Source organism: Liolophura sinensis, chromosome 1 (assembly GCF_032854445.1).
Source record: "Liolophura sinensis isolate JHLJ2023 chromosome 1, CUHK_Ljap_v2, whole genome shotgun sequence".
Taxonomy (NCBI): domain Eukaryota; kingdom Metazoa; phylum Mollusca; class Polyplacophora; order Chitonida; family Chitonidae; genus Liolophura; species Liolophura sinensis.
Window position 1 is genome coordinate 12,382,344 of NC_088295.1, and position 21,290 is coordinate 12,403,633.

General features: G+C 42.7%; 1 protein-coding gene across 1 annotated transcript in view; it reads right to left on the reverse strand.

The window, feature by feature from the left end:
* LOC135463745 (uncharacterized) overlaps positions 1-21,290 on the reverse strand; it is a 110,879-nt gene that overhangs the window by 11,743 nt on the left and 77,846 nt on the right. Inside the window, exons 68-78 of the mRNA XM_064741206.1 lie at positions 20,910-21,080; positions 18,595-18,756; positions 17,512-17,670; positions 16,549-16,710; positions 15,401-15,571; positions 15,113-15,277; positions 12,333-12,497; positions 11,153-11,320; positions 8,107-8,265; positions 7,273-7,431; positions 6,605-6,772 (exon numbers count right to left, since the gene is read on the reverse strand). Of these exons, the coding sequence (XP_064597276.1) occupies positions 6,605-6,772; positions 7,273-7,431; positions 8,107-8,265; positions 11,153-11,320; positions 12,333-12,497; positions 15,113-15,277; positions 15,401-15,571; positions 16,549-16,710; positions 17,512-17,670; positions 18,595-18,756; positions 20,910-21,080 (1,809 nt within the window). The remainder of the gene's footprint in view (positions 1-6,604; positions 6,773-7,272; positions 7,432-8,106; positions 8,266-11,152; positions 11,321-12,332; positions 12,498-15,112; positions 15,278-15,400; positions 15,572-16,548; positions 16,711-17,511; positions 17,671-18,594; positions 18,757-20,909; positions 21,081-21,290) is intronic.

Here is a 21,290-nt window from a genome sequence, read left to right on the forward strand (position 1 = left end):
TACCTATGTCACAATCACTGCTGAACTGAGAGGCTGTAGTCTGGGTTATGAACTTACTGGGGCATGTCACACAGCCTTACCTATGTCACAATCACTGCTGGACTGAGAGGCTGTAGTCTGGGTTATGAACTGACTGGGGCATGTCACACAGCCTTACCTATGTCACAATCACTGCTGGACTGAGAGGCTGTAGTCTGGGTTATGAACTGACTGGGGCATGTCACACAGCCTTACCTATGTCAAAATCACTCCTGGACTGAGAGGCTGTAGTCTGGGTTATGAACTGACTGGGGCATGTCACACAGCCTTACCTATGTCACAATCACTGCTGGACTGAGAGGCTGTAGTCTGGGTTATGAACTGACTGGGGCATGTCACACAGCCTTACCTATGTCACAATCACTCCTGGACTGAGAGGCTGTAGTCTGGGTTATGAACTGACTGGGGCATGTCACACAGCCTTACCTATGTCACAATCATTCCTGGACTGAGAGGCTGTAGTCTGGGTTATGAACTGACTGGGGCATGTCACACAGCCTTACCTATGCCACAATCACTGCTGGACTGAGAGGCTGTAGTCTGGGTTATGAACTGACTGGGGCATGTCACACAGCCTTACCTATGTCACAATCACTGCTGGACTGAGAGGCTGTAGTCTGGGTTATAAACTGACTGGGGCATGTCACACAGCCTTACCTATGTCACAATCACTGCTGGACTGACAGGCTGTAGTCTGGGTTATAAACTGACTGGGGCATGTCACACAGCCTTACCTATGTCACAATCACTCCTGGACTGAGAGGCTGTAGTCTGGGTTATGAACTGACTGGGGCATGTCACACAGCCTTACCTATGTCACAATCACTGCTGGACTGAGAGGCTGTAGTCTGGGTTATGAACTGACTGGGGCATGTCACACAGCCTTACATATGTCACAATCACTCCTGGACTGAGAGGCTGTAGTCTGTGTTATGAACCGACTGGGGCATGTCACACAGCTTTACATATGTCACAATCACTCCTGGACTGAGAGGCTGTAGTCTGGGTTATGAACTGACTGGGGCATGTCAGACAGCCTTACCTATGTCACAATCACTGCTGGACTGAGAGGCTGTAGTCTGGGTTATGAACTGACTGGGGCATGTCACACAACCTATGTCACAATCACTGCTGGACTGAGAGGCTGTAGTCTGGGTTATGAACTGACTGGGGCATGTCACACAGCCTTACCTATGTCACGATCACTCCTGGACTGATAGGCTGTAGTCTGGGTTATGAACTGACTGGGGCGTGTCACACAGCCTTACCTATGTCACGATCACTCCTGGACTGAGAGGCTGTAGTCTGGGTTATGAACTTACTGGGGCATGTCACACAGCCTTACATATGTCACAATCACTGCTGGACTGAGAGGCTGTAGTCTGGGTTATGAACTGACTGGGGCATGTCACACAGCCTTACCTATGTCACAATCACTGCTGGACTGAGTGGCTGTAGTCTGGGTTATGAACTGACTGGGGCCTGTCACACAGCCTTACATATGTCACAATCACTCCTGGACTGAGAGGTTGTAGTCTGGGTTATGAACTGACTGGGGCATGTCACACAGCCTTACCTATGTCACAATCACTGCTGGACTGAGAGGCTGTAGTCTGGGTTATGAACTGACTGGGGCATGTCACACAGCCTTACCTATGCCACAATCATTCCTGGACTGAGAGGCTGTAGTCTGGGTTATGAACTGACTGGGGCATGTCACACAGCCTTACCTATGTCACAATCACTGCTGAACTGAGAGGCTGTAGTCTGGGTTATGAACTGACTAAAGCATGTCACACAGCCTTACTTATGTCACAATCACTCCTGGACTGAGAGGCTGTAGTCTGGGTTATGAACTGACTGGGGCATGTCACACAGCCTTACCTATGTCACAATCACTCCTGGACTGAGAGGCTGTAGTCTGGGTTATGAACTGACTGGGGCATGTCACACAGCCTTACCTATGTCACAATCACTGCTGGACTAAGAGGCTGTAGTCTGGGTTATGAACTGACTGGGGCATGTCACACAGCCTTACATATGTCACAATCACTCCTGGACTGAGAGGCTGTTGTCTGGGTTATGAACTGACTGGGGCATGTCACACAGCCTTACCTATGTCACAATCACTGCTGGACTAAGAGGCTGTAGTCTGGGTTATGAACTGACTGGGGCATGTCACACAGCCTTACATATGTCACAATCACTGCTGGACTGAGAGGCTGTAGTCTGGGTTATGAACTGATTGGGGCATGTCACACAGCCTTACCTATGTCACAATCACTGCTGGACTGAGAGGCTGTATTCTGGGTTATGAACTGACTGGGGCATGTCACAGCCTTACCTATGTCACAATCACTGCTGGACTGAGAGGCTGTAGTCTGGGTTATGAACTGACTGGGGCATGTCACACAGCCTTACCTATGTCACAATCACTCCTGGACTGACAGGCTGTAGTCTGGGTTATAAACTGACTGGGGCATGTCACACAGCCTTACCTATGTCACAATCACTCCTGGACTGAGAGGCTGTAGTCTGGGTTATGAACTGACTGGGGCATGTCACACAGCCTTACCTATGTCACAATCACTGCTGGACTGAGAGGCTGTAGTTTGGGTTAGGAATTGACTGGGGCATGTCACACAGCCTTACCTATGTCACAATCACTCCTGGACTGAGAGGCTGTAGTCTGGGTTATGAACTGACTGGGGCATGTCACACAGCCTTACCTATGTCACAATCACTCCTGGACTGAGAGGCTGTACTCTGGGTTATGAACTGACTGGGGCATGTCACACAGCCTTACCTATGTCACAATCACTCCTGGACTGAGAGGCTGTAGTCTGGGTTATGAACTGACTGGGCCATGTCACACAGCCTTACCTATGTCACAATCACTCCTGGATTGAGAGGCTGTAGTCTGGGTTATGAACTGACTGGGCCATGTCACACAGCCTTACATATGTCACCATCACTGCTGGAACAAGAGGCTGTTGTCTGGGTTATGAACTGACTGGGCCATGTCACACAGCCTTACATATGTCACAATCACTCCTGGATTGAGAGGCTGTAGTCTGGGTTATGAACTGACTGGGCCATGTCACACAGGCTTACATATGTCACAATCACTGCTGGAACGAGAGGCTGTAGTCTGGGTTATGAACTGACTGGGGCATGTCACACAGCCTTACCTATGTCACAATCACTGCTGGATTGAGAGGCTGTAGTCTGGGTTATGAACGGACTGGGGCCTTTCACATAGCCTTACCTATGTCACAATCACTGCCGGACTGAGAGGCTGTAGTCTGGGTTATGAACTGACTGGGGCATGTCACACAGCCTTACATATGTCACAATCACTCCTGGACTGAGAGGCTGTTGTCTGGGTTATGAACTGACTGGGGCATGTCACACAGCCTTACATATGTCACAATCACTCCTGGACTGAGAGGCTGTTGTCTGGGTTATGAACTGACTGGGGCATGTCACACAGCCTGACCTATGTCACAATCACTGCTGGACTGAGAGGCTGTAGTCTGGGTTATGGACTGACTGGGGCATGTCACACAGCCTTACCTATGTCACAATCACTGCTGGACTGAGAGGCTGTAGTCTGGGTTATGAACTGACTGGGGCATGTCACACAGCCTTACCTATGTCACAATCACTCCTGGACTCAGAGGCTGTATTCTGGGTTATGAACTGACTGGGGCATGTCACAGCCTTACCTATGTCACAATCACTCCTGGACTGAGAGGCTGTAGTCTGGGTTATGAACTGACTGGGGCATGTCACACAGCCTTACCTATGTCACAATCACTCCTGGACTGACAGGCTGTAGTCTGGGTTATAAACTGACTGGGGCATGTCACACAGCCTTACCTATGTCAAAATCACTCCTGGACTGAGAGGCTGTAGTCTGGGTTATGAACTGACTGGGGCATGTCACACAGCCTTACCTATGTCACAATCACTCCTGGACTGAGAGGCTGTAGTTTGGGTTAGGAATTGACTGGGGCATGTCACACAGCCTTACCTATGTCACAATCACTCCTGGACTGAGAGGCTGTAGTCTGGGTTATGAACTGACTGGGGCATGTCACACAGCCTTACCTATGTCACAATCACTCCTGGACTGAGAGGCTGCACTCTGGGTTATGAACTGACTGGGGCATGTCACACAGCCTTACCTATGTCACAATCACTCCTGGACTGAGAGGCTGTAGTCTGGGTTATGAACTGACTGGGCCATGTCACACAGCCTTACCTATGTCACAATCACTCCTGGATTGAGAGGCTGTAGTCTGGGTTATGAACTGACTGGGCCATGTCACACAGCCTTACATATGTCACCATCACTGCTGGAACGAGAGGCTGTAGTCTGGGTTATGAACTGACTGGGCCATGTCAGACAGCCTTACATATGTCACAATCACTCCTGGATTGAGGGGCTGTAGTCTGGGTTATGAACTGACTGGGCCATGTCACACAGGCTTACATATGTCACAATCACTGCTGGAACGAGAGGCTGTAGTCTGGGTTATGAACTGACTGGGGCATGTCACACAGCCTTACCTATGTCACAATCACTGCTGGATTGAGAGGCTGTAGTCTGGGTTATGAACTGACTGGGGCCTTTCACATAGCCTTACCTATGTCACAATCACTGCTGAACTGAGAGGCTGTAGTCTGGGTTATGAACTGACTGGGACATGTCACACAGCCTTACATATGTCACAATCACTCCTGGACTGAGAGGCTGTAGTCTGTGTTATGAATTGACTGGGGCATGTCACACAGCTTTACATATGTCACAATCACTCCTGGACTGAGAGGCTGTAGTCTGGGTTATGAACTTACTGGGGCATGTCAGACAGCCTTACCTATGTCACAATCACTGCTGGACTGAGAGGCTGTAGTCTGGGTTATGAACTGACTGGGGCATGTCACACAGCCTATGTCACAATCACTGCTGGACTGAGAGGCTGTAGTCTGGGTTATGAACTGACTTGGGCATGTCACACAGCCTTACCTATGTCACGATCACTCCTGGACTGATAGGCTGTAGTCTGGGTTATGAACTGACTGGGGCGTGTCACACAGCCTTACCTATGTCATGATCACTCCTGGACTGAGAGGCTGTAGCCTGGGTTATGAACTTACTGGGGCATGTCACACAGCCTTACATATGTCACAATCACTGCTGGAATGAGAGGCTGTAGTCTGGGTTATGAACTGACTGGGGCATGTCACACAGCCTTACCTATGTCACAATCACTGCTGGACTGAGTGGCTGTAGTCTGGGTTATGAACTGACTGGGGCCTGTCACACAGCCTTACATATGTCACAATCACTCCTGGACTGAGAGGTTGTAGTCTGGGTTATGAACTGACTGGGGCATGTCACACAGCCTTACCTATGTCACAATCACTGCTGGACTGAGAGGCTGTAGTCTGGGTTATGAACTGACTGGGGCATGTCACACAGCCTTACCTATGCCACAATCATTCCTGGACAGAGAGGCTGTAGTCTGGGTTATGAACTGACTGGGGCATGTCACACAGCCTTACCTATGTCACAATCACTGCTGAACTGAGAGGCTGTAGTCTGGGTTATGAACTGACTAAAGCATGTCACACAGCCTTACTTATGTCAATCACTCCTGGACTGAGAGGCTGTAGTCTGGGTTATGAACTGACTGGGGCATGTCACACAGCCTTACCTATGTCACAATCACTCCTGGACTGAGAGGCTGTAGTCTGGGTTATGAACTGACTGGGGCATGTCACACAGCCTTACCTATGTCACAATCACTCCTGGACTGAGAGGCTGTAGTGTGTGTTATGAACTGACTGGGGCATGTCACACAGCCTTACATATGTCACAATCACTCCTGGACTGAGAGGCTGTAGTCTGGGTTATGAACTTACTGGGGCATGTCAGACAGCCTTACCTATGTCACAATCACTGCCGGACTGAGAGGCTGTAGTCTGGGTTATGAACTGACTGGGGCATGTCACACAGCCTATGTCACAATCACTGCTGGACTGAGAGGCTGTAGTCTGGGTTATGAACTGACTGGGGCATGTCACACAGCCTTACCTATGTCACGATCACTCCTGGACTGATAGGCTGTAGTCTGGGTTATGAACTGACTGGGGCGTGTCACACAGCCTTACCTATGTCACGATCACTCCTGGACTGAGAGGCTGTAGTCTGGGTTATGAACTTACTGGGGCATGTCACACAGCCTTACATATGTCACAATCACTGCTGGACTGAGTGGCTGTAGTCTGGGTTATGAACTGACTGGGGACTGTCACACAGCCTTACATATGTCACAATCACTCCTGGACTGAGAGGCTGTAGTCTGGGTTATGAACTGACTGGGGCATGTCACACAGCCTTACCTATGTCACAATCACTGCTGGACTGAGAGGCTGTAGTCTGGGTTATGAACTGACTGGGGCATGTCACACAGCCTTACCTATGCCACAATCATTCCTGGACTGAGAGGCTGTAGTCTGGGTTATGAACTGACTGGGGCATGTCACACAGCCTTACCTATGTCACAATCACTGCTGAACTGAGAGGCTGTAGTCTGGGTTATCCACTCTATTGGACATCTGACGCATTCAGCCTGTGGCATTCCATCTTCCCTGTAACTGCCCCTCTCACATGGAGTACAAGTTTTCGAAGAGTCTTCAAATTTGTTACCTGCAGGACATTTCTCTTCAACACACAAAGAAAGCATAAACTCAATTCATCTCTTTCATTTGCACACAATAGTTGTAATTATTACCTACTCTAAATACACTCAAAAGAAGCCATATTGGAATGTTCAGTTAGTGTTTGATTGATGTGAATTCACATCAGGAATGTACAAAGAATGAAAATCCTGGCTGATTAAAATATCAAAAAAAGTATGGAACAAAGGTCAGATGAGTTGTTGGCGAAACAAATGTGAAAAAGCTAAGAACATTCACAGTCACAAAAGATTCATGGGGAGGGCAGTTTGTGGGGTGCATAACTTATTGGGGTGCCATTTTCTGTGTACTGGCAAGGTTCTCTTGCAATACAAGTGTACTACATAAGCCCGTTTTCACATAAACTAACATGACAATGGCAAGAACGACCAATGATGTCCCAACATTCATAAAACTGTATCAATTTAAAACTGTGTCAAATCAACACTGCTGACAGCACGCATAGCATATTCACGAAAAGCTTACCAACACACTCAGCATGTGACTTTACTCCCTGCTTGATTGTGGTTTGAGTTTGGGGACAGATCAAACACTTATCCTGCCACTTCTCAGGCTGGTACATCCCCAAAGGACAGAGCTGACAGGTGTTGGTTTGTGTTCTGTATTGGCCAGGGTGACAGGCAGCTACGAACACAGGAATGAAGACCTCTTATTGATTCTCAGGACACAGAACACAGAAATAAGTCACATGTAAATGGAACTACCATAGAGCATTTCAGGAAAACTTATAGTGTACATGCAATAGTTCGATCATAACTGTTGTTCAGGGTCCATGAACAACTATGTGAATTTCTGAAACACGCATTCGTCAGTTCAACATCACACTTTGAAAACTGAGAAGTAGGTGACAGTTTTAGCTAGCACGTGTGCGTTTGCTGTCATAACATCGTACAGATGGGGACCTCCGTGACTGAGGCGGTTAGTGTTCAAGGGCGGTGCAATGGCCCAGGAGCCTATCACCAATGCGGTCTCTGTGTCCAGTTCATCCTGACTTCCTCTTTGGTCGTATGTGGGAAGTTCTGTAACCAACCTACGAATGGTAGTGGGTATCCCATGGGCTCTGCCCGGTTTTCTCCCAACTTAATGCTGGCCACTGTCGTATGAGTGAAAAACTCTTCAGTAGTGTGTAAAACCACAAATCAAATAAATAAATCCCATGCAGACAGTCTAACCTCTTTGCGGATGGTTCGGTCACCCTTTGTAGATTAAACTGAGGGAAAACTGAAATCAACACAAAAATATTAAAATGAAAACAAAAAGATTTGAACACTCCGTTATAAGTTTCGCCCCTTTCCTTACTCTGACTGCAGTCATCCTGTTGTTTAGATCCCACCCCCAGAGTGGTGGTATTTTCAGGGCAGGCCTCACAGGTAACGGTCACCCCACCACTACTGTAGTATCCACGGGGACAAAGAGAGCAGGAGCCATCTGATATAGCCTCACCAGGGGAGCAGAGTACTGAAAGTGGCAAACAAACACTAATATAAGTGAATGAAACCAACAATACACTGTAAGAAAACATTTCAAAATTCAAATTTACTCGTAGAAATCACTTGGAATGAGACTGTAAGTCTTCAAGTTTGAACCATGCAAATGTACATAGTATGGTAATGGTACTCCATCGCTATTTATTTAGTTTCTTTATTTGATTCATTGTTATTATGGGCCATTCTGAAGAATTTTTCACTTAAGATGGCAGCAAGAAAAACCAACGTCTTTTGGCAAGTAACTCGCTAACTGTTTCATGTGTGACATATACATGTAGATATGCATGTGCATCATGCACTAGTTGTCTCAACTAATGGCCACACTAGCATGACTGCATGGCGACTTATTGTTACCAAAGCCCCACAAGCAGTGAGAGCATTGGAATCCACATACTCCATGACCAAGGCTGGGTGTCCATGGCTATGCTCTACCATTTCTTACTATAACAACCCGTACCTAACAACTGGATCTTGACCACAATGGCTAAGAATCAAACAGTACTTAGCTTCTTTCCATTTTTACCATCATGTCTGGAAAGAAATACTTGAAGAAATAATGTAGTGGCCTAATGCACTTCCTGTTATTACAGCCAACAGGTCAAGGGAGATAATTTTACTAAGAATGTTCTTCACCTGTTGCACTCTGGGTCTTATCAGTCTTCCTTTACCAGCATGACAGCATGACACTCTCCAGTCACTCTAGTGGTCCTAACATATGCTATGTAACATTGCTAGACATGTAGATGTATTATGTAGCTACTAGAATCAAGCTTTAGAACAGAGAAAAGGAGCTCTAGAATATTTCCTCTGCAGATTATTTCATATTCACAATAGATGCAATCTGTAGAAAATAACTTAGGCAAGTTGCAGCAGTTGTTGTTGTTGTGGTTTGGTGCTAAATCGACTGAAAGTGCCAGTGTACTGATATAAATATTATGCTCATTTTCAGTCAATCTTTCAAGGTTTGAAACAAAGAAAGAAATAAACAGAACAAATCAAGGAACAAACGACTAGCGTCGTTTTGTGATCCACATCATTGACGTATGGACTGAAATAGATTTAAGATGGATTGAAGGTGCATTGTAATACCAGATGGAAGAACAGGCTCAGAGGAGAAGCTGAAAGCAAACAGAAAAGGGGCTCCGGTACACCTTAAAGGCAAAATTTAAGGTGCTTAAACAGATATACAAACAACAGGAGTTCCAAGGGGAACAATTAAATGACCTAGTCAATTGGGATGTAGATGTAAAGTGTGCCTATGGGGATTGGCAAGAGATATATCCTGAATTTTTTTGCCTTTTTGATTAGGTTTCAATATAGGCTGTCGAAGCAAAGTCAAGTGAAATACAGGAATGTATTACCGGCATGGACACATACCTGAGAAACAGTTTAGCTTCAACTGAATTGTGGACTAATAGCAAATGCTGTAAACCCACACTCAGGAGGCTAAACAACAGGTCACTCCAGGGCCACAAACTGACACGACACCAGAACGAAAGTCACTGATTGAGGTGAAACCAAATGCTAGTGTTTCCCATGTTGCCATCTTGTGCCATTAGTCGAGCTCCTTCAAGCTGTTTCCTTGCATCTGTGATTCTTCAGGGAGAGCAAAGAAAACCTGAACTGATTGCTCAAGCAGCCATGTTGAAGAAAAAACATGATTTGGAACTATTCCATTCAAGCTCCAGTTGCAGTCTGCTGAACTTGAACTTGATGCTCAGCTTGCCATTGCAACTGCTAAGATAGAGGTGATTAACAGTTTGGTAAAAGAAGAAAAAGAAACGGAAAGACCCACACATATTTCATCTTTGCTTAAATCTGTAAATTTCGAAGCGCCTGCCATACAAGAAGTAAGAAAGCAAAAGAAAGCTGCATCTGTAAATGCTAGTAATACTCTTCTCAATCCAACAGCAATGTCAGATATTCCATTAACCATGAGTCATAATGTAATACTGCAAAGTTTCTCTGATTCTTCAAGGGTTAATCAGTTAGATCTTATGTTTGACTACATCCCAAGCGAACATGCATTTGGGTTGTTCTGGTCAGTTTAGGCAGATATGGTTATGAGGCTGTTCTGGTCAGACGAGGCTGATATGGTTATGAGGCGGTTCTGGTCAGATGAGGCTGATATGGTTATGAGGCTGTTCTGGTCAGACGAGGCTGATATAGTTATGAGGCTGTTCTGGTCAGTTGAGGTTGATATGGTTATGAGGCTGTTCTGGTCAGTTGAGGCTGATATGGTTATGAGGCTGTTCTGGTCAGTATGAGGCTGTTCTGGTCAGATGAGGCTGTTCTGGTCAGTTGAGGCTGATATGGTTATGACACTGATATGGATATGAGGCTGAAGAAGTATTCTATCACTGGTTAGTTCTGTGTATGACCCACCAAGTTTTGCAACTTCATCCGTTTCGCCTGCAAAGAGGTGCCTGAAAGAGCTGTGCCATCAGGGTATTGATGATCAGGACCAAGAAATTTTGGACAGTCATCTCACTAGAGAAGCTAGAAATTCCTAGGTGTTACAAACCTGCAGGTTTTGGTGATGTGACTGCATGTCATATCCATGTCTTTTGTGACGCAAATAAGATCAATCCTAAAGAAGATGTGTTTAACCACTGTAGGAAGAACACAAAATGATGAAGTGGCTATTTCACAAAACTCCTAGAGACAGATTTCTCTCAACCTGGTTTTCATACATGACCTTGTCTGGACTATAGCGTCATAACTTGTAATTTTACTAATTTACAAAATTCTGGAAGCCTGAGCAAGTGCTCTAAGGCAGAGAAGCACTCAGTCACAACTTCAAGTTAGTGATGTTTTCATTTTGATTTCACCTGTGTTTATCAATAAACAGAACTTACTGTTGCATTCCTGATCAGATATGGCTCCCTTGTGGAGAGTGGATTTTCCCCCTGGACAGGCTAGACACTCTGTCTGCCATTTGTCAGGCTGGTATGTCCCTAGAGGGCACAGTTCACAGATCTGCGATCCTTGAACAGTAGTGAGCTTATATCCTGCAGAGCAGTTCCCTACAAGGCAGGAGAATTACACATAACCTAACTGATGCAGTCCTAAAAAAGACTGCACTAAGGTATAAAGGCCATGTATTGCAAGGTGCAGTGGTTTACAGTAAAAAATAATTAAGATTTAATTGTTGATTTCATTATTCAAACACAGTATTTGACAAAAAATTTTGTCCTTGACTTATTTACTCCTCATGCCTGATTCTGCGAGTTCTGTTGATCCTAAAATGCTATTTTGAGGTTAGTTAGTCTGAAAAACATGTTTCTCTTTAATAATCCTATACAGTAATTCTGACCTCAAATAATTTAATTATTCATGTAAGCACACAATTATTATAAATGAACCTGTTACATCAGGAGCACGTTAAACTTCTTTAACTGACCATTTTCGATATGAGTCAGTAGCACTATCAGCAATGATAAACTCATGGAAGGTTTGGATTGAAACTAAAAAGATCATACCATTAGAAGGGCAGCTTGATAAGGAGTTTTAACATTAATTTTTGGTTTAATAATGAACACAAGGAACTGTAAGCATCTATTTAAAAAAAAAAAACCAAGAATTGCTGAGTCCACCCTAGCAAATAGAGATGTGCTTCGAAATTGTGTTGGTAGGTCCAGATGCTGTCAGAGTGGATTATATTTGATTTAACAGGAAGATAAAGGACTTCATTATTCTCGTAGAATAGGGTGACATGAATTCAGGATTACTTTCACATTACGGGAAACCTGTTTTGTCAAATACATCTTTGACAATTTAAGCGCATGGCTGGCAACAGGACCAAGTTCCAGGTTAGTTAATGTAATGATTCAGAGTAGCTGATATAGAATCTTAGCTGGGAATATGGCCTACTGATCTCAGAGGTAGACGATATCCTACTGAATAGATGTAAGTTTCACCACAAAAAGAAATTTTATGGCCTTTATTTGCCTTTCAAATTCCCTCTTTATGACAAATGCAGTAGCTCTGATAACAACTTAGTAACAATATAGGTTTAGTTTTGTAGGCAGTACTCACTCTGTGTACAGTCTACAGGAGCAGTAGCTCCAGTAGTGGGAGTTATCATGTCTGTGGGACAGGCCTTACACCTCCCAAACAACCCCTCTGCATTGCTCTTGTAGAAGCCTCTGGCACACACCACACAACTGTTACCCACAAGCTCCTGACCACTCGGGCAAAAGACTGGGGAGATAAAACATGAATCATACATGTCACTCACAGTCACAAACTACTATGGTGGTATAAAACTGGAATCATACATGTCACTCACAGTCACAAACTACTATGGTGGTACAGAACAGGAACCATACATGTCACTCACAGTCACAAACTACTATGGTGGTATAAAACTGGAATCATACATGTCACTCACAGTCACAAACTACTATGGTGGTACAGAACAGGAATCATACATGTCACTCACAGTCACAAACTACTATGGTGGTATAAAACTGGAATCATACATGTCACTCACAGTCACAAACTACTATGGTGGTACAGAACAGGAATCATACATGTCACTCACAATCACAAACTACTATGGTGGTACAGAACAGGAACCATACATGTCACTCACAGTCACAAACTACTATGGTGGTATAAAACTGGAATCATACATGTCACTCACAGTCACAAACTACTATGGTGGTACAGAACAGGAACCATACATGTCACTCACAGTCACAAACTACTATGGTGGTATAAAACTGGAATCATACATGTCACTCACAGTCACAAACTACTATGGTGGTACAGAACAGGAACCATACATGTCACTCACAGTCACAAACTACTATGGTGGTACAGAACAGGAATCATACATGTCACTCACAGTCACAAACTACTATGGTGGTATAAAACTGGAATCATACATGTCACTCACAGTCACAAACTACTATGGTGGTACAGAACAGGAATCATACATGTCACTCACAATCACAAACTACTATGGTGGTACAGAACAGGAACCATACATGTCACTCACAGTCACAAACTACTATGGTGGTATAAAACTGGAATCATACATGTCACTCACAGTCACAAACTACTATGGTGGTACAGAACAGGAACCATACATGTCACTCACAGTCACAAACTACTATGGTGGTATAAAACTGGAATCACACTTGTCACTCACAGTCACAAACTACTATGGTGGTACAGAACAGGAACCATACATGTCACTCACAGTCATAAACTACTATGGTGGTACAGAACAGGAATCATACATGTCACTCACAGTCACAAACTACTATGGTGGTACAGAACAGGAATCATACATGTCACTCACAATCACAAACTACTATGGTGGTACAGAACAGGAATCATACATGTCACTCACAATCACAAACTACTATGGTGGTACAGAACAGGGATCATACATGTCACTCACAGTCACAAACTACTATGGTGGTACAGAACAGGAATCATACATGTCACTCAACAGTCACAAACTACTATGATTGCATAAAACTAGATTCATACATGTCACTCACAGTCACAAACTACTATGGTGGTACAGAACAGGGATCATACATGTCACTCACAGTCACAAACTACTATGATGGTACAGAACAAGAATTATACATGTCACTCACAGTCACAAACTACTATGGTGGTATAAAACTGGAATCATACATGTCACTCACAGTCACAAACTACTATGGTGGTACAGAACAGGAACCATACATGTCACTCACAGTCATAAACTACTATGGTGGTATAAAACTGGAATCACACTTGTCACTCAGTCACAAACTACTATGGTGGTACAGAACAGGAATTATACATGTCACTCACAGTCACAAACTACTATGGTGGTACAGAACAGGAATCATACATGTCACTCACAGTCACAAACTACTATGGTGGTACAGAACAGGAATCATACATGTCACTCACAATCACAAACTACTATGGTGGTACAGAACAGGAATCATACATGTCACTCACAATCACAAACTACCATGGTGGCATAAAACTGGAATCATACATGTCACTCACAGTCACAAACTACTATGGTGGTACAGAACAGGAACCATACATGTCACTCACAGTCATAAACTACTATGGTGGTATAAAACTGGAATCACACTTGTCACTCACAGTCACAAACTACTATGGTGGTACAGAACAGGAATTATACATGTCACTCACAGTCACACACTACTATGGTGGTACAGAACAGGAACCATACATGTCACTCACAGTCACAAACTACTATGGTGGTACAGAACAGGAATCATACATGTCACTCACAGTCACAAACTACTATGGTGGTACAGAACAGGAATCATACATGTCACTCACAGTCACAAACTACTATGGTGGTACAGAACAGGAATCATACATGTCACTCACAGTCACAAACTACTATGGTGGTACAGAACAGGAATCATACATGTCACTCACAATCACAAACTACTATGGTGGTACAGAACAGGAATCATACATGTCACTCACAGTCACAAACTACTATGGTGGTACAGAACAGGAATCATACATGTCACTCACAGTCACAAACTACTATGGTGGTATAAATTATTGGTTCACTTTAAAAATAATGCAGTCTGATACTTAAAAATTAAAAATACTTTCAAGGTCTTGAAAACCTGTCAACAAATTTAAAGTACTTTCTAGGAATTTCTGGCAGTCATTACTTACCTGTAGATAGCCAGTCTAATTTGATAGCTAGAACTTATAAATGTCTTTTACAGATTCAATTTGATCTGTCATTAAACAAATGTTGCAAAATGCATCAAGGTGGAATGATTTCATTGTTACTCTCTACTACTTACCTACACAGTCTGACCGCTCCGTACTTCCCTTTTCCCGTGTTGTCAGCCCATGGCCACATTCAATACAACTTTCCTGCCATTTGGTACCCTGGTAGAATCCCTTTGCGCAGGCTTCACATTCATTTTTAACAGTGTTTAGAAACGTTCCAGGTTCAGTGCAGTTAGCTGAGAGAATAAACACATTGAAATGAACGTAATTTCAGTCAAGCTCAATAAGAATAGCACAGCATCATAGTGCAACATTATTGTTGTACACCTTGTTTGTACTTACAGACTGCTTACACTCACCTACACCACAGTCAATCCTACGACTACTCCCTGGGCCTGGAGTGATCGAGCCATCCGGGCAAATGACACAGGCAGTTTGGGACGGGCTGGATTTATCCCTGTAGTACCCACGTTTACACTCCACACACACTTTTGATTTGCTACTGTACTCTGAACCCTCGGCACAATCAGCTGTAACGAAAACAGAACGATGCTAAATACTGCCTACGCCAATGTAGATCATTAGGGAATTCTTTTTTTTTTTTCAAATTTTAGCAAATGGAGCAGACAAGATAACCTATAAAATACACAGTGGTCAAATAAGCAGATTTCTTAAAATTGCAAAACATGACTGTACAAGCGAAAAAACCAGGTGTGTCCCTGGCTTAAAGTTTTGTTTTAGAATGTCGACCATGGTTTGTGCCCAATGAACATATTTTTGATGATGACTTAATCCCTCTTTTCAGAGGAATTTATGCATATAAGTATTACCAATATGATGCTACAAATGATTTGTTTGTGTCATTTAAGATGCAAGCATCATAACACTGTGCAAAATATTTCTCCACACCCCATAATTCTCTCAGAACATTTCAATGTATTGGTTACTGAATAGGTTGAGGAATCAGGGTAGTGTGAAATAAAAAAGATTTTTGCCACAGCACAGGCAAATAAGGAAAATCATAAAAATACACATACAAAACACTTTTTAACACCTGCAAAGAATACCAGCATATCCAGGCTAGCAAAGTTATGGTCATGTAAAAAGTTTTTACAACTGCACACATAATATCCAAGTTAGAAAGCATAAACTGACACTGCTTTTATTAATAAATTCGCAGCAGACCCTTGACAAGTTCTAAACTCTTTATCTGCAAACATCTACTACTGATCAATGAGACTGTGATCTTGAAAAAAGTTATTTTTGATGCTGGAAATACATTTCTCATGGTCTTGGAGTGGAAGACTGTATGTCACACAAGGGAAAGCTCATCAGTAAATTGCCAAAGGTTGGTCGTTTACTCACACACTTTGGTTTCCTCTACCCTAAAAAGTTACCCTAATTTTATACTGTAAAAACAATCAATCAATCAAACAAGATTGAAGACTGGTTACGTTATCTTTATAAAAGGTATATCTCCAGAATATCTCCTGACTGAGTGACTTACCCACACAACTCTTCTCCTGGGTGTTCCCCATAGACAGGGTTGTCTTTCCCTGGGGACACGACAGACACATATCCTGCCACTTCTCAGGCTGGTAATGACCATAACCACATGGTATACAGGTGTTCTGCTGACTGTCTCTGTGCGAACCAGGATCACACGCAGCTGGTAACATATAAAAATATATAACACATTCCTACCATTCCTGTCATCTCCAAACAAGGACAATAATAGCATCATCAATATCTGGTCCATCACTTCCTACTGCTGAAAACTGTCAAAGATGCCTCCTCAAAAACCGGAGGTACAGCGGGTAATCTGTTAACATTATAACGATCCCAAAGTTACTATAGGATTGTTATTAAAACCGCTCTCTATAAAAGGCAACATTCTCAAATTTGAAACCCATGCTCTGAATGTTGGTGCAGTGTTAGTGACAAACCACTGATGATGCTAAAGTGACTGTGGCGGCATACTTTTCTTCCACCAACAAAGTGTGAAAATCTGTATGTCGTGTGGGATAGTTTGTCTGTAACTTGCCAAAGATTGATGGTTTCCTCCAGCACTCTGGTTTCCTCCACCCATAAAACTGACCACCAATGTATGAGTGACACAATTTTGAGGGTGGCATTAAACAAACACAAAATTAAAGAAATCAAATAAATAAATGAAATTCAAATATTAAAATACTATCAATGATATAACATTTTATTCTTGAGGATGTTTAGCCTTCGACTTTGACTCACACTTTATATTACTGTAAGCTTGTAAGCTTGTAAACTACACAGCCCGCCAAGAGATGAAACAGAGAAAATAAATTACATACAGGAGGTAATTACAATGTGACCCCTACTATTAAAACTACTGCTTTGTCTTAGGGTAGTAATGGTCAATGAGGTAAATAACTTTTTTATGGTGTGAAGGCCCTGGGGAGATAGGCGAGGGTCAAATTCAGGCCATACTTACTCAGGTTACATTTATCTTTGAGGTCTGTGCCCTCAGCAGCAGTTGTTGTGCCTGTGGGACAGGTTATGCATAGCCCAGCCAATTCACCCTCCTTGTAGGTTCCCCTAGGGCATGGCCGACACACCCCGCCCTCCCCGCCCTGACCAGGGCTACACACAGCTGCCAATGTAAAGAGATGCACACTTTGATTATTTGAGATGCTTCTTGCAACAAAGAATCACATGTAAATGTCATGCAAAAAAGTTATGAATAATGTCTGACTACACTTCAAAATCTTTTTCTTTACAAACTACAATTTACAAAACGTTTCTTTCAGTTATAAAGAATGCAGAAACTCATGACCAATTACACGATTTGATTAGATTTGGGTGATTGGTGTTGAACGGCGTACTCAAACACATTTCACAGCGGTCAGTTGCAAGGGTGGAGGAAACTAAAGCACTCAACCTATCCAGCATGTGATATACATATTTTCATTTGCGCAGCAAGCTCTGCAATACTTATGTAACATCACCTAAATGACCAGTAAAATTACAGGAGGTACATGTCGGTACTAAGGCTCTGATAAAGGTAGAGAAAACTAGGAAATCCTGAAAAGTTTCCTATCCGGAATGGGGCTCAACCAACATGTGTGTCATTTATTTATTTGACTGATGTTTTACGCCATACTCAAGAATATTTTCACTTATATCATGGCAGCCAGAATTATGGTTTGAGGAAACTGGGCAGAGCCTGGGGAAAACCCACAAACACCTGAAATGTTGCATCCTATAATCACAACACCACAGAGGTCTCCTAACATATTGTCATAACAAGCCTATGAAATACAAGTATCTTGTAAATACAAGTAAAAGTATCTTGTAAATACAAATACAAGTGTCTTGTAAATACAAATACAAGTGTCTTGTAAACAAGCATCTTGTAAATACAAGTAAAAGTATCTTGTAAATACAAGTCCAAGGTGATGGCCTGGAAATAATGATACTGATACAAAAATAAGTTTTCATTACTATACAAGTGATTATTATCACATGTTCATGTGTCATCTTACTGACAAACATTTTGGCAGATAGCCTAAATTACCCAGGCAGTCTGAACTCTTGTCAGCTCCATCCTCTATGGTAGTGGTCTGAGCAGGACACTTCAGACAGCTGGACGACCACACCTCGGGCTGGTACTGACCCTTTGGACATTTGACACAATCACTAGATGTGGAATTCCAGAAAGTCCCAGCACTGCAGTTACCTGTAGTGTCAAGATAAACACCTTTGCAATGCCAGGAGATAGGCCTACTGGTTATATACACAGTGTGATGATGTGTAACCTGATACACCTGATTGTTACAGGTGCCAGCATACAATTGAATGATTACATGGAGAGGAACACCACATTTTATTTATGTAAGAAAGCTTTTTAAAGAAAAAAACTTAAGAAAAAGGCAAACAGAGGCCCAGATAAGTTGTATTTGTCCAATTGGAATCACATGTAATTATTTAATTATAGGATAAATTAAAGTAAAAATGTTTTCATATGAACAAGTTTGCCTATACAACATTTAAAATCTTAATTAAAATGTTTCAGATCAGTGGTGATGTACACAAGACCAATTGTAAACAGTACTTCAGCAACAAGTTCATCACGACATTCTGGTTCATTTCACGAACATACATACATACAATGTACATGCTGCATGGTCTGTTTTTGAAGTTTTACTGATTTGAGTCAGAACCACTGACTTCAATAATTACTTAGTCATATGGACAAGTGGCCAGTTACTGAAACCCCTCTTAAGAAAACTTTCATATTTTGCCTTGTGTATCCAAAAATATTGAAAATAGTGCTGCCGGATTGGAGGGGGGAGGGGTGCAGGGCAACACACTTTTAAAGAGGTGGGGTCCAGATATGCTTGGTAACAGCTTTATAATCAACAGAGCTCCAATGTTAACCTCTGAGTCCTGACTCCTAAACTCGCCACACTGACTTCTAATTTTTTAACACTTTTGGCAAATTATTGCTCAGTATTTTTTCAGAAAGCACACCTTGGGCACCAATGAACTTTGAAAGGCTGAAAACTTGTCTTACATGGCATCTATAGGGTACCAAGCTTCCAGGGCTTAGGCTGACCACGGACTAAAGCAATGGGATAGACTGTCAAATTGCCAAACCCGCCACCCCAACCCAATTGGTAGTTTTAATCTTTTTTATTTTAGAGCGCTCTGCTGTTTTTTAAACACCATACATGTATCATGGTGCTTTACTTTTGAATGGCTGATGAAAAAACAGTGCACATCTATGGAAAACTAAGGTCACAGAGCCTCCAGGACCGAAGTGTGCCCTGGATTCTCACCTAATGTGCTGAGGTAAACTTTTTAAAACTCTTTCATTTTCAGCATGTCACGTTTATGGCTCTATGCTGTCCAGGCCCCTTCCTCGATGTCCCGCAATGGCTGAGAACTAACGTTAAAGTTCCAATTTCTGGCCAGCCTTCAGATTCTGAGTTTTCAGACGCTGAATTTGATCTCTGTCCAGACATATCCAACCACACTGGCCCAGGCAATATAAGGACTGGTAAGCTATAGCTTTACCCTGTGTTACACTCCATATTTAGTGTGTTAATTTTAAGATCTTTCCTTCTGTTCGCTTCACAATAAATATTCTATTCCCCGCAGGATTCTAAATTCATATCTATGTGCGATGACAACTACCGGTTGGCCTGCATGTTACTGTCGGCATTCTGAAGAGAGCTGTGTACAGTGAAAAGATACAAGTAGGACGACCTGTTTTTACCAAAGTATGCAGAACAGCATACTATTTCTTGGAGAAAATCAATACGCTCGTTGTGACTAGTGTAACTTTTTAACACTGACCTAACTCTCAAAACTCTGACAGCTCGTAAAGGTTGGACTTGTAAGATGTAAAACGGCAGAGACTATTGGAAGTTGGCGGATAAATGCATAAAACCAGCCTCATTATCTAGTGATTTTAAGTGCCATATTACTTGTTCCAACCTTTTCCAATGTTTTTTGGACGCTCAATTTAACAACATATACAGTGGTAGCTAATTAAGAATAAATAATGAATCTGTACACTAATCCTTTAAGGCCCTCCTACTTCTAATTTCTTCCAACGCAACTGGGATAGTCATACATACCTTTATCCCTACACCATGCAACAAAACACTTCAATGTAATAAAACAAATGTTTCTGTTTTGGTATCAGGATAACTGGGAATGAAATATAAAAATGTAATATCAAAAGTGATACCTAAATATGTGGAATGAATTTAACACTTTTATTAGTAAAGGAAATCCTAAATTTTCACTTCCTTTTCATATAAATTATAAACCTTTAACAAACTGTCATAAATTCGGCCATGACAGACGAGAATAAAGCCTTACGCATATCACAGTCCTCTGTCCTCTTGGCCCCATGGGTGGGGGTGACCCAGCCATCAGGACAGCTAACACACTGGACTTGTGACAGGCTAGCCTTGTCTCTGTACAATCCCCTCTCACACTGGGTACATGTCTGGGTATCAATGTTGTATTCTGTCCCCTTGTCACAGTCCTCTGGTGGGTACAGGTGGGTAACACATCAAACATACACAGTCAGCACGAGCATTAATACAGTGTAAGACAGAAAGTGGCTCTGAGTGCATGACACATTCAGGTATTAGGAAGGAGAAACAATGGCAAAGTCACTATATGTTATAGCAATGTAACTATAGGCAGTCACACAAACTATAGCCAATTACACTATATTTATATGCGACACTTATT